Source organism: Zootoca vivipara, chromosome 10 (genome assembly GCF_965207765.1).
Source record: "Zootoca vivipara chromosome 10, rZooViv2.hap1.1, whole genome shotgun sequence".
NCBI classification, from domain to species: domain Eukaryota; kingdom Metazoa; phylum Chordata; class Lepidosauria; order Squamata; family Lacertidae; genus Zootoca; species Zootoca vivipara.
Window position 1 is genome coordinate 28,461,745 of NC_142593.1, and position 14,480 is coordinate 28,476,224.

The window sequence follows — 14,480 nt, forward strand, 5'->3', positions numbered from 1 at the left end:
TCCTGTTTTCAGTAAACAGTTTTTATTATTTAAAGGCTAGTTTTTATACTTCAGTGCACACATTTCTTTTTCTTCCCCACAACATAGTTTCATAAGCAATACAAAGTGATATGGTACTCTGCCCAGGCTAGCTCAGTGTTATGTTGTCAGGCACATAACATTTCTGCAAATTAGTTCAGGATAACAAAGCATGGTGTACCTATGTAGGAAACATCTGAGTGCTTTAGCATGCCGCCAACACATCTACCATTCCATCAATTGGAAGTGAATATACAGCCTGCTTCAAATATTGAGTCAACACACTCCCATACTGCAGCAAAATGAGAGTTAATCATTATTGTTAATCTTCTGAAATTACATTATTTTATAACTAGAGGTAACCCAAGTGCGTGTTCAGACTTTCCAGCTGTATTTCCCAGCTACTCAAAACAATTTCAGTAAGTTGCTTCATCCATGTCATCATCACTGCCGGCTCCATAGTCATCTCCATCTTCAAAGTAGGAAGCAATATAGTCGTTCTCCTAAAGGAAATCATATTAGATACTTTAAATTGCTACTTGCAAGAAGTACAGTCACATACTTTTGTTTATATCAAACCTTATGTAACTGGCAGAAATCAATATTACACATGCAGCAAATAAATATAGATCCCAGTCAGGAATGCTTTGATGGTGTTTCCTGCTTGGCAGGGGGTTGGACTGGATGGCCCTTGTGGTCTCTTCCAACTCTATGCTTCTACGTGCTGGTAGTTGAAGGCAAGGTAATGATAAATATAAATGCTTGTGTTAACAACATATCTAATTTAAATGTTTTTAGTCACTTTTGACACCCATGCCCTCCATTCCTAAATGAATTTTCCTTGGTAGCCAATTGATTTCAATGTAATGTACTTTCAATTAAGTGTGGTTAAAACGGCCATAAAGCATTTTCAGAAGTGACACAAAAAATACCCCCCCTCAAAATCCTTCTGTTGACAATACAATATAGAAAGTGGAAGAAAGCTGCTTTTAAAAGTAAACAAGATACAGATGGATATGGTTCTGTCATTTGGTTCTGCAGTGAAAATACATACAGTATTATCGTTAATTGTAACGATGGAATGGAATGGAATGGAAACATCTTATGGAATGAAATGGAATGGAAACATCTTATGGAAACACCATACTATTTACTATGGGGAATCTGCAGCCCTTCAGATGTTACTGTACTCCAATACCCGTCAACCCCAAGCAGCATGGACAATGGCCAAGAGATGATGGGAGCTGTGATTTGGCAGTGTTCAAAGAGCCACAGGTACAGCAAGTTTATTGTACTTGCCCCAATTATGTATTATATCAGGAAAATAATTATTGCCACCATATTGATCTCTACAAAATTTTATTTGTTAAAGCCAATACCTCTTCATGCTCTTCTTCATACTCCTCTGGCTCCCCCTCCTCCTCCTCTTCCTCTTTATCTTTTTCCTCCTCATCTGATTTTTCTTCGTCTCCTTTCTTTTCTAGTTCCTGGGGAAGGTTAGCAAGATGTCTGTCACATCATCTGAATTTCCAGCTAAGTTTTTTTCTTTTTTTAAATTCTTGCTGGTCAAATTACGAACGGCTAGGTGAACCAAGCAAAGAACTCAGGGAGTTCAAAAGGATTTTAGAAATAACATGATATGACATAATTCTTGGATGTAAGTGTAATTTAATTTCATCTCATTTGCTACTTATTTTCCAAATGGGGAATGAATAATCCTTAATGCAGATTTGTGGTATCCTTTTCCAGAGACCCTTTCTCAAGGATCAGAAAAAAATTATGAACTATGAGGAAGCACATTCAGTGGAAAATCCAGAAACCTTACAATTTAGATAAGAGAAAGGGACAGTCAAACTTAGGGTAGACCCACTGAAATCAATGGTGCTTAAAATACTGTAGCCATTATTTCAGTTGGCTGGCTTCAACCTAATGGTTTGTGTTCAAATCTTTTTAAAAAATATAAAAAAATATTTGAACATGCCAGTTGGTTGTTGTTTTTTATTTGCCATCCTGTCACATATCATAGCATAAAATTTCTCAAAGCAACCATCAGTTAAGGCAAATAGGAACTCCTTGTAGTTATGCAAAGGTGCCCTAAATTATGCATAAGTTTGTCATTGCCCCCAGCCCGATGAGTTTAACCTACTTTTTACATCACTGTTCACAGTGGAGACATACTAGCAATAGTGACTACTACTGAATAATAAAACCTAAGAAGGTAAAGCAGAGTAAACTGTACCTCTATCTTTTTCAAAACATCCACATTAGTTTTTGGTGTTACAGTTTGTGCTTTCTTCGGTTTTCCACCTGCTGAAGAAAAATCCTCTTACCTCTATACTCTTAAACATAGTTATAACAAACCTTCCTCATTATGGAAGCGAAAAAGCTCCCTGTTTGCAAAGCAGGGAATCAGGAAAAATTTGCTCTACCAACAACCAAGTTCTCCTGTGGAAATCCTATGAGTAACTTCATTTGTGAGAAAAGTTTTACTCCAGCAGGTTGGTTTGAATAGTCATATTTTAGAAATAGGAAGAAGGTGTTAATGACACACACATATATCGAGGGGAAAAAATAACTCTGTAACTTACTTGACAGTGGCAACCTTTGTCAAATGCTTGAAAATTTCAGGATTGCCAGATCAATCCCTTGCAAAACCAAAGGCCTAAGTTATTTTAAGGTTTTGATTGTGTGTGTTTTAAAGTACTCTTTTCTCTTTCCTATGATCCAACAACCAATCAGCCCTTTCTCATTAGAATTATACCACAAAGTGAATGAATGAATTTATTATTACGGTCACAGACCAGTTCCTATAGCACAAAGTAAGGCATACTGAACAATATTATTCATTATTGCTCAACAGCCGAAGAAAATATTTTGACTCCTAAGAGGCATGTTACTTAATATTACTTAGTATGCATGTTACCTTTCTCAGTCTTCTTCTTTGGTTTCAGCTCTCTTGGGAGTCTGCTCCAATCTTCACAAAAGATACATTCAGGTTTTAGTTATTTTTAATTGTTTATGCTCCTTCATGTTAAAGGTATTTCTATGACCAAAGACATTTGATTCAGAACAGTAGCAAGACTTTCCCATCCTGGTGCTTGCCTGTGGAGATCATGGGAGTGTAGTCCAACAATTCAGGGGCGTAGCGGGGGGAAGGGCTTGTGGGGAATGGCCCCCGAGCACATTTTTCTGGGGGATGCTGCTCATGGCATCATGCCAGCCCTGTGCCGCTTTGCAAGGCTGGGATCTGATTTGAATGATTTGCTGGGTGAATCATTTCAGATCAGATCCCAACATCGTAAAGCAGTTCGAGGGTGGCGTGAGAAAAACGCAACAGCCATGCACCCTTCGATCCCAGCCTTGCAAAGGTGTCCCAGTTCCGGCTATCAATCTTCCTTTTGAATGTGGATAGTATCATTATTTGAGCACTGGCAATGCTGAGAAGGGGGAATGGCAGAAGTTTGACATGTGGGCTATTTACTGAGAAATATGGCCTTCAGTATTTTGTACACAGCTCAAGATGCACATTTTGACTGAGAAGACCCGAAATGACTCAGGGAAGTCAACATATTCTAGACCAGGGATGAGGAAACTTGTGCCTCTCTGAATGGTGCTTAACAAAAACTTCCTTTATCCATGATCACTGCCCATGCTGACTGAGTCCCACAACATCTAGAGGGCCACAAGTTCACTAGCCCTGTTCTAGACAAACTCTGCCCCACCACAATTACAGGCCCTCCATCTTTCAAATAAGTGTGACAAAGGAACCTATTGTGTTCCTGAGGGACCTCTGGGAAGCAGCCCTTTCTCTGGAAAGATGTGAAAATATGGCAATGAGTCTATCAGCTCTGAATGAGTGTTTGTGGTTGGTTGAAGTGGAAAGGAGTTCTAGGTGTAAATGCACCTTTTTTAAAAAAATACCACCCAGCTCTGGGTGAGATGTATTTATTTAGGTTTGCATTTTTAACTACAGTAGTTGAATGGCACAGAGGAACCTAAAACAAACAATGAACCAACCATGAAATGGGTTCTACATCTAAATACTGAAAATAATGGAAAATTCTATGAAAAAGTAAACTGGAATTTACATTTCCTTACCTGGGGTCCATTCTAGGTCCTTTTCATTCATCTGCAAGTATTTTTTGCTGTATCTTTCAACAGGTACAAAACCTGAAGACAAAAACCTAGAGTTGTCAAATATATACAGTATACTATGAATTCAGACAAAGCCAATGCAGAACCACAATCTTTATTTAGTTAAAATGCACAAAGGACTATTTTCAGAAATAAAATCCCTCTTCTGCTTTGCTCACGATAAAATATTTGTTCATTTATTTCTGTATAAGGGTCTCAAGCAGGCATCCCCAAACTGCGGCCCTCCAGATGTTTTGGCCTACAACTCCCATGATCCCTAGCTAACAGGACCAGTGGTCGGGGAAGATGGGAAATGTAGTCCAAAACATCTGGAGGGCCGAAGTTTGGGGATGCCTGGCAAAACCTTGGGGATTTTATGGGGATAACCACCTTCGTTTGAAGGATTTGGATCACATCACAAACAGAACTAGAAAACTAGGAGATGGGTTAGAACATGTCCAGATTGTAGGGGTAGATTCAATGGCACCTTAACACTGTTCTTCAAGAAATTACTGATTGCACCCTTGGTTACACAGGATTAATTCTATCACGGCAAAATTTGCATGCGCAATACTTTCCAGGATAAAACAATATGGCAAACTAACCTTCACTTTCATTCTTTTTGGTCATAAAATAAGGCGTCCGTTTCATTGCCCCTCTGAGCTCTTGTTTTAAAGCCAAAAGGTAATCCTCATCCTCTCCCGTTTTCAGTGGTATTGGCTTGTAATCTGTTGTCTGTGAAAATCGCACATATTGTGTTGTATTTAATGTAGCTTTGTACTAGTGGAAAGCACTTTTGCTGGTGTAAGGTGAGACACACTCTTGCTCATCCAATCCCTGCTACATTCTACAGCCATTGCACCATATCCTGTCTTGTTCCAGAGGGGCTCCCAACTGCGAGAAAGCAATTTGGGGAGGGGGAGGGGGCTGCAGTGCATCACAGAGATTGGCAAGAATCAGCTACCCCTCCTTGCGCAAGTGAAAGTGCCTTCCAACATCATTACTCCAATTGCAAAATAGAGTTTTATGCCGTTCTCTCTGTCTCTGTCTCTCTTTAAAAAGAACTCACATAACCTTTTTTATTTCGTAGGAATCTTCATAAAATGTTTCTCCAGCAATGACAAGAGTACCGGAGGGTACAGCACACAAAGTGCTGTGACATCTTTAATTACTGTCAAAGAACAGCAGCTAAAAACCCTGGCACTTTTTATACCAGAAGTCCAAGTGCACGCTGGTTTGGTAATCTAACAGAAATAATTCAGCCAACATGGACACACAAATACGCCAGCACCTGGAGAGCCACTTCCATTCAGTGTGGACAGTACTGAACCAGATGGACTAATGGCCTGACTCAGTATAAAGCAGCTTCCTGTGTTCCTATCTAACATCACCTTTACTAAGTTTAAGCCTAAAGGCCTGGCCTATTGTTTTCCAATATTAGTCTACCAGCAATAGGATTAACTACGGATTTGGCATTTTCTCACTCTTTTTATGTGGCAGGCAAGTGCAACACTTCACCCCAAGGGCAACTTGTGGTTTGAAATTCTGGCCGCTTGCTAGATACTCACAGGATATAGTGGAGAAGGCCCAAATACTGCTTCAGGTAGCGCTTCACCTTTAACAAAGCCAATTGCTGCAATGTCAAAGGTCAAGGCAGCACGCCCTCTTCCTCGGCCTGACCTGGCCATATCGAATTCCTGAAAAGAACACCTTGCATTTAATATTTATTCTTGTTCTGCAGAGTATACACAGAAAATATGAATTTTCTTTTTAAAAACAAATAGCCACCACAACAAGTAATTTGAAGAAACACATAATCCACTTTTGCTACTAATTATCATGCCAGTCGTATTAAGGAAAAAATCACAAACCTGCAGTCGGTGGGGTTAATTAGGCCTCGCTATACAGCTGCCAGGGCCATTTGGCAAAGCCGCACCCAACTGCCATATGGCAGCAGGCAAAGGACATGTAACGTGGCCCAGTCCAAAGGAGGTTTGCAGGCACTGCTTATCAGCAAGAACCCTTGATACCCCAAGGAATCTTGGCAGGAACAGCAGTTTTCTTCCCCCGCCCAGTCATTTTTAGGAATGCAGCCTCTTCCCCCAGTGCAAGCCAGTGCCTCCCATTTCCATTGATGCACATGGAGCAGAAACATCCGGCAAAATGGCCAATGGGGAAGCACGAAAGCAGGTTTCCTGCTAATGGCCCTCAAGGCAACAGGGTCCTTGCTGGGAAATGGGGCAGAGTTTTGCCCCTCACCAGCACTTTTGGGGAGTGCAACCTTTTCCAGGGTTGTAGCTGGTCTTCCTGCTGCGTGAAAAAAGACAGAAGAACCACAGGATAAACAGGCAACGATTGGACAGTGTCAATGTGCATGCCCAGTAAGAGGCGAGTGAACGCAGCAGGGCTAAATGCCTAATGGGGAAGCACTTCATGTCCCATTGAACCAAACTGATTTTGCTTTAAATAAACATGCATGGAAAAAATACAGTACACATGTACTCAGAAATAAATCCCACTATCCAGCAGGGCTTCATACCTCCAGATGAGGTGTCACAGATAAAAAAAGGAGACTCTTTCAGCCTCCCCACCTTATGCACCGATGAAACCTTATCTCTGCTTATTGTATACTAAACTGATCACAAAGCCATCCTTAAGAATGCTTCATCTCACAATGTACCTAGAATATCGGCAATTCAGTTCAGCGACATTTGCTGTTGGTGGTGGGGTAGAGAAACCACACCCTGGCTTTACAGGACCAGACACTGGAGCAGCCTTCCTCAGCCATAGGTTCTCCATGGGTTTCGGACTACAACTCCCCGCAATCCCAGCTAGGGCGAAGATGCAGTTGCCCCTTTCCCTTCCTTAACTTCTACAATCGTAGAGTTGGAAAGGTCTCCTCAGGGTCATCTAGTCCAACCCCCAGCAAGGCAGGAATCTCTTGCCCAACAGCTGGAACCCAAGATCCTGAGATTATGCGTCTCACGCTCAACCGATTAAGCTACCTCACAAAACATTTTTTTATCATAAGGGTGCCAGTGCATTACCAGGAACAGATAAAACAAAAATAAATAGGGGCAGCTGGAGCATATTAGGACTCACTTCCCCAGGGTGCGCGCTTGGAACTGCACGAAGCTTCCGCGAGCAAACGACCCTCTTTTGACTCTCACGAAATATTTAAGAGGGGGAAGCATTGGGAGAGCCGTGCCTCTTATTCAGCCGCTCGTCAAGCACCACCATCGCATTGCATCTTAAAAGCCCAATGGCAACCGCCTTCTCGCAGCCTCACGCCTCTCCGCTCCAGCCCCGCCAGGCCGCTCCTGCTGCAGCCTCGCCTTGCCCAGCCCGCCATCCCCGACCCGCTTGCTCGCGTGCCCGGCGCCGCGCTACCGCAGTGGGCAGGGACGGGGCGGAGACCTCTCCCTTGCTCGCTCGCCCGAGCACGTCCCGCTCAGGCGCCTCCGTCCCCGCCTCCTCTTCCTCGGGCTCCGCCCCAGCTCCGCGCTCGGCTCGCCGCGCGAGAGGCGCTGCAAGCGGGCAGGCAGGCAGGTCTGTGCTGCGTCGGCGGCGATGTCGGCGCTGGAGTGGTTCGCGCACAAGTCCCTGGGCGGAGGCATCTACTGGATCCAGGAGCGCTTCTACGAGTCGGGCAACCGGGCCAACATCTGGCTGGTGCGCGGCTCGCAACGGGACGTGGTGATCGACACCGGCCTGGGGCTGCGCAGCCTCCCCGACTACCTGCGCTTGGCCGGGCTGCTGGGCGCCGACGGCGACGAGAAGGCACTTCTTCCTCCGGAGGGCGCCGCCGGGCGCCCCAGGCCGCTGCTGGCCGTGGCCACCCATGTGCACTTCGACCACGCCGGCGGGCTGCACCAGTTCGACGAGGTGGCCGTGCACAGCGCCGAGGCCCGAGCGCTGCGCCGCGGCGACAACTACGAGACCGTCACTTGGCTCTCGGACAGCGAGGTCGTGCGCCAGCCCACCCCGGGCTGGAGCGCCCGGCAGTTCCGCGTGCGGCCCGTGCAGCCCACGCTCGTCTTGCAGGAGGGTGAGTAAAGGAGCACGGCGGGCGGCGATCTGCTGCCCAACGCCCGCCCGGGGGAACGCCAGGCTCCGGGGCCTCCTTGGAAGGACGGAGCTGGGCTCTACGACGTCGGGGTGGAGAAAGAAAGAAAAGAAAGAAAGAGCGCCTCTGGCCATGCACAGAGGGACTTTCTCTCACACCTCCAGGGAACCGTATGAGACTTGCGGGACTGCGGACGGGCCGGGCGGGAAGGTTTGAATTGCAGCAGCCTGACTCGGGCCTCGCCTCGGGTGTGCCAGCAGAATGGCACGGATTCCCCTCAACTTAGTTAGAAAGTTTCCCATTATTTGCAACGAAGGCAGTTGGAGTGGCAAATGTCTATGTGATATGAATTGCCTCAAGTGCCTCCACCTCTCGTGTATAGTTAGCAAATGTGCTTGTGTATGTCACGAATATTAACATTGTCCGTTACGTTCTATATGTAATAAATTGCTAATGTTACTGTAGGTGCTTCATATTCAGGGCTGGCGGTGGCTGTGTGTTTGGCGGTGTTGAAGAGAAGGACGGGCGGGGGGGGGTGGGCGTAGGCTCCAGTATACAAGAGGATGTGTAAAGGGAAGGGTTTTTTTTTTAATGCCCTGGTCCTATGTATACAGAGAGAGCAGAATCAGGCCTGTTCCTTCTTTGAGGATGTGTAAAAGGGCAGTTCTGAGCTTTGAGAACTGAGATTTCTGGGATAAAGGTAGGTAAGTGCATAGCTTCACTTGATAGGCTTTGAGATGCCTTAGGAAAGAAAACGTGTAGCAGGGGTATGGAACTGCTGGTAGAGTGGAGAAAGGAGTTGGAAAGGGAGTGGCTTTTGTTTTACATGGATTTTGTATCCGTAGACACTTTTTCAAAAGCTTGATAAAATAGAAGCAAAAGGCTGTAGCCCACCCTTTCCCCTTTTATAGGGAGGGAAAGAGGATCTTAATAATCCTGCTCTTCATTTTGTGCCCCCCCTGGCTCTGAGTGTGTAATGTGGGGTGTGGTATCTTCTCCTTTAAGGTTTGAGTATCCATATATGCAAGAGTTGTGGGTATCTGGCAAAATCCACACAGGTTGATATATTTTAAAGGGCACACCAGCATGAATATGCACTGTGTCTGTGAATGAGAGAGTATGGGTGGAGACATTACTAGTAGCTGCTGAAAAATACGTAGAAGCCTTAGGCATTTGTAGATGTTTTTGCTATCCATAATGAGTTTTGAAAAAACAAATCCCCAGTAGCAGATGCAAGCTTAGCCAGCAGATATATGTAGCAATAAGAATCTACACTGGAGGTTATCACATCGGGGAGATGTGAGGAACTAAACCACAGCCTTAGTTTATTTATGGCATGCTTACTCTCAGCTGGTATACATCAGTCCATGTACAATTCTATTTTTATATAAAATATTACATTATATATACATATTGACCAAATCAGAACTCTACAATTCTATGATTCCTTTTAAGCACCATCCCAAAGTAACGTTCTCTGATAATAATCTAACAGTCCTGTGCATCTTTACTCAGAAGTAAGTCCTACAGTACTTAGTAGGGCTTGTTTACTAATAAGTATGCTTAGGATTGAAGCCTAAGTCATTGCGATATACAATTTCATATCTTAACTACAGTTCGATTTATGTTCTTGTCTCTAGCTGTCCTATTGATTAGGTTGGTTTCCCCTCTCAAATGTACATGTTATATAACAGGGATGGGGAAGCCTCGTGACACAAGGCAAATCAGATCTCCTTTCCATCTGTGTCTTTTTAAACCCCGCCCCTATCGCACCTATTTTAGACTGGCTTAGGGTAGGAAAATCTCAGGCCCAACAGTTGAATGTGGCTCTTCAGGACATATCAAGCTTTGACCTGGCTGGACCACATCCCTGAAGTGTCATAATGCTGTTTGCTTGGAGGGATGGCGGATGCAGAGATGTTTGAGGGGGCTGTAGAAAACTGGTTTTTGAACAGCTGGAACACAGCCTACTGTGCAAAGCTGTCTACGGTTGTAACAATTGTTTTTCTCAAAATTTATCTTCTGTACCATGAAAATAAATAAAAGCAGAAAAAATGTGCGCCCCCCCTGTTGCTCTGCCTGCTTTTACCTCCATCCCCAACTACCAATGTTGCCCATTGGGGAGTGTGGCGATTGGCTTGAAAAAACGGTTTCCCATCCAGACTCTTTGCTTGTTTTTAAAGCCAAATCTGAAGCAAAAGGACAGAGCTTGCTTTGGCTTGAGTGCAGACACCAAAACTAAGATTTGAGGAGCCCCCTGCCCCTCCCTTCCCCTGTTAAACAAGTATTGGGTGAAGACAGCGCAAGAACAAAGAGTGTTACTTGGCTTCCAGTCTCCTCACAAATTTTATATAGAAATTTATGAAGCTGCCTTTCTGCAGTTTGGGCTGTTGGGCCACCTAGCTCAGTATTATCACAGTTTTTGGGTTAGCACATAATACTAAGCCATGGTTTGTTCAGCAAACAACAAGTTGTCTCACAGATAAGCAAAAAAAAAAAACAGTTTTCCCCCACACCAAATTATGGTTTGTTTGTTGCCAGAAAACAATGGTTCGTCTGCTGGGTTGGACTTTCAGATAAGCCATACTTAGGCTAAATAAATCATAGTAAGGGCAGGGAACTAATAAAGGTCCACGGGCCAAATTTGGCTCACCCTGCCTCCCTATTTGGCCAGTGAGGCTGTTATTGCCATACCACACCCAACCGCCACACACCTGACATCATATGTGACATCAGGTGTGGGGCATATAGAGACAGGGCCTGTCTTCCCCGTAACTATCATGGTGACTATCCCCCCCTACCCTTGTAGGCCAAGTTTGATAACTAGGCAGGGTGACCAACCTATTGATCAGCTGATATTATGACATCTGATGATTGATAGGTGGTTGGTACTGACCACCTATCAAGAATTGGCCCATGGGCTGGAAAGAAGATAAAGATCTGACCCACTGGGCTTAAAAGGGGTTCTCATCCCTGGCTTGATGCTGTGTATGAACCAGGCTACTTACTGACTAGAAGCAAATCACTGGTTTTAGATGGGTCTTTCCCAGCCCTTCCTGGAGATGCCAGCAATTGAACATGAGGTCTTTTGCATGCAAAGGATGTGCTGCACTATTGCCCTACAGCCATTTCCCCCAAAGGTGAGGCTGGGATGCCAGGAATAGATAAGGTATTTGTGTCTGTCTTAAGTTATATTTAATAGTGTATTTGCAATGTTTGAATGTACACATTGCCGTGTCCATGCTTAGTAAGTTCTCACTAACAGTATATCTACATGTGGGCATCTAGGTGTATATAGTGTCACATTAACGGTTCTGCTAACCATTCTTGCCAATTACGGTAAATACAAAATGCAAAGTGTTTGGGAGAACATTAAAGTAAGCTATTGGTTATCAGTTGTAACATTTTCATTATTGAATCCTGATTTGTCTTCAGGGTCCTTAAGAAGGGGTGACTAAAAGAAACAAACATATTACTTTCTGATCAAGCTAAATGAAATTGGATTCTGAGTATAATGTTCTCTCATGGGGAGGTGACGTTTTGGAGGTGATAAGCCTGCCAGTTTGCCTCTTTGCTTACAGGAAAAACACAGCTAAGGTCCAAGAAGACCATTTGATTAAGATGCCAGGGTGAGATATGAGATCATAATCCCATGCACTCACATTTCCAGATGGAGCACACAGTTTCTGTTAGTGTCAGATCCTGGAAAACCTCTCTGAAATATATTTCCTGGGATCAGAAGTTCAGTATGCAATCATAAGATCACATTATTCGAAGTAAACATTACTGAAATAGTGAATGTACATATTGTTGCTAGCTCTCACACAGAAAGGCTTACAATGGTGAAAACTCACATTGGCCTATTTTACACAGATGAACCCAGATTTATAAACCCATGTATTATAAAGTTAGAAATAGGCATGTTCTTTCCTTGCTGTTCCCATCATGCACAGGCATCAGCCCAGAGATCCAGGTTAGTTTTAGAACAGAGTTCCCTGATGTATTTGAAACAGGAAACTTTGGCTTAATGTTGGGTGACTAACCAGGATGTTAAACCAGAACCAGGTCAGGTCCCAGCTTAATATCCTGGTTAACTTCCATTTTGGAAACAGTGGGGAAATCTGGAATACAACAAAGATCTCTGGACTAAATAAATCTGGTATGTAAGGAAGGAAAGAGCAAGGGAAAAGTGCATGGTTCCAGATCACAGTGCCTGTAGGTTTGCAGCCTTTGCTTAGACAAAAAGATGTCTTATTCTGAGATGACTTGAGCACAAATAGCTACTGGAAATAGTCTGAAATTAATTTCAAGCAACTAAAAGTATTACTGCATCAGAAGTTAAAGTGTTTGTTTATATATTTAAAAAATACATGGTTACTATGAGATTTCCTGTCAGCAATTTTGATTGCCTAGATTTGCAAAATTAAACAGATTTGAAATCTAATGGGATTTATGAAATGTAGCAACCCAGCCTTATGCACTTTATCCCTTAACTCCTTATCCTCTGGTTCATCCCATATCAATTATCATTGATACTGTGAAAAGAGAAGAATATAAATAATTCTAATGTGTTTATTGCCAAGAAAATCCAGCCAGTGGTACCAGCCAGTAAAAATTCATTATAGTGATAAACTTTTCAGAATAATTTTTTATTTATTTAATCACTGGCAAAAACAAGTGTTGCCATATGGCCTGGTTATTTGGGATTTGCCCAGATTCTGGGCATGCCAGCCAGTGTTTGGGGCCATTAAGTTGGTGCAGCAGATCCCCAGCATTTCCCCTGATATGTAGAGGCACAATTCTGCTGAATTGCTTGATGAGAACTCACTTGAACCTTCTGTTGCTCTAGCCAGAGGCAAATTTCAGCTTTGATAGTGTTCCACTTTGTCTCCTTTGCATGTATGACCAAGAAGAAACATACACGTACATATACACGTCTACCCACCCCGTTGGAATAATGACAGCTGGGAATGGAAGCTTCTCCCAGGGTCAGTATTCTGATATTTGTTTGTTGGTTGTACAGTGAAACCTCGGTTTACAACTACCTCTGTTTATGAACACCTCCGTTTAGGAACGCCGTGAACCCGGAAGTGTTTACATCCAGGTTCCGCGGCGTCGGATGCGCAGATCACGCAAAGAGATCTGTGCAGTGCATGAGCACAAGCGCTCTTATCGGCGCTTTGTGCACGCGCAAAAGCGTGTCTTCGGGGAGCGAATGCCTCCGTTTATGAACGCCTCCGTGGAACGGATTGCGTTCGTAAACCGAGGTTCCACTGTATTGGAAATTTTATTTTTTAAACATTTTTTTTAAAAAAAATCAAAGTCCCTGAAGATGCTTTTAAGAAAATGAAACATCTGGAAATGTGAGTTTGGCCCTTCGCTGTTATGACTAAAGGTCACTGGCAGACCTGCCTTCCTTAAAGCCACCTAAGCTTGTGGCCATTGCAGCATCACGTGAATTCTTTTAACAGGTGATTGCACACTGTCTCCCAGTAAACTTAGTTAAATAATATCAGCTTCTATTATTTTGACAAAATTAGCAGCTGTATTTGCTCTTTTCACACTTTTTATAAAGCTCTGCTATAATCTGTGACAAAAATGTCATTCACCACCCCACCCTGCGATTATTTCAAATGCCCCTTTTGTACCTCCAGCTCAGCAGGGTCCTTACTGAGATGCAACATTTTTCATATGGGCAATCCTATTATGAGATTATACTACTAGTTCTTTCATTTTTCAGTCTCATTCCTAAAGCTGAATTTGACTTTTTTACTGCTGCAGTACACTGAGCTGACATTTTCAGTGACATTTCTTTCATGAACACAATACCACTTTGTGGGTGTTTGGAGCCAATTTAGGTTCTATCTGTATAAATATGAAGGTTAGATTAAACAACAACAACCCAAAATGTATCACTTTGAACTTACTTGCACTGAATTTCACCTATTAATTAGCATGCATACTGCACATTAGTGCATTCAGATGAGAAACTCAGATACAGTAAAATAATTTCGTGCCAAAAAAATCATTTGAGAACTTTGCTGTGAATATATCTGTGTTCATGTGCAAAATTTATTAGAAAGGGGATATTTTTATTTTTTTTATTTCATTTTAAAACCACCCTTCGTCTAATAGCATTCCAAAGCAGTTTACAAGCATTTCTACATTAAAAACAATTTAAAAATTCATACTACAAATTTGAAAATTCATACTACAATTTTGAACCCATAATTAAAATACCATTGAAAATATTTTACAGTGG

The 14,480-nt window shown here is 43.1% G+C and overlaps 2 protein-coding genes across 6 annotated transcripts in view; one reads left to right on the forward strand and one right to left on the reverse strand.

Annotated features, from left to right (window-relative positions):
* Nucleotides 1–14,480, reverse strand: part of POLR3G (RNA polymerase III subunit G) — a 24,391-nt gene continuing 9,911 nt past the window's right edge. For 2 of the 5 annotated variants that reach the window (XM_088653141.1, XM_088653142.1), the window contains exons 2-8: nt 5,721–5,849; nt 4,758–4,887; nt 4,117–4,188; nt 2,942–2,992; nt 2,258–2,328; nt 1,398–1,505; nt 1–521 (exon numbers count right to left, since the gene is read on the reverse strand). In XM_088653141.1, coding sequence (XP_088509267.1) covers nt 435–521; nt 1,398–1,505; nt 2,258–2,328; nt 2,942–2,992; nt 4,117–4,188; nt 4,758–4,887; nt 5,721–5,840 — 639 coding nt within the window. In that variant the 5' untranslated portion in view covers nt 5,841–5,849 and the 3' untranslated portion in view covers nt 1–434. Of the gene's footprint in view, nt 522–1,397; nt 1,506–2,257; nt 2,329–2,941; nt 2,993–4,116; nt 4,189–4,757; nt 4,888–5,720; nt 5,850–7,254; nt 7,664–14,480 lie in introns of those variants that run through there. The other 3 variants (XM_035099814.3, XM_060280204.2, XM_088653140.1) reach the window with 3 other exon arrangements.
* MBLAC2 (metallo-beta-lactamase domain containing 2) overlaps nt 7,639–14,480 on the forward strand; it is a 10,939-nt gene continuing 4,097 nt past the window's right edge. The window contains exon 1 of the mRNA XM_035099806.3: nt 7,639–8,200. Within this exon, the coding sequence (XP_034955697.1) occupies nt 7,723–8,200 (478 nt within the window). The 5' untranslated portion in view covers nt 7,639–7,722. The remainder of the gene's footprint in view (nt 8,201–14,480) is intronic.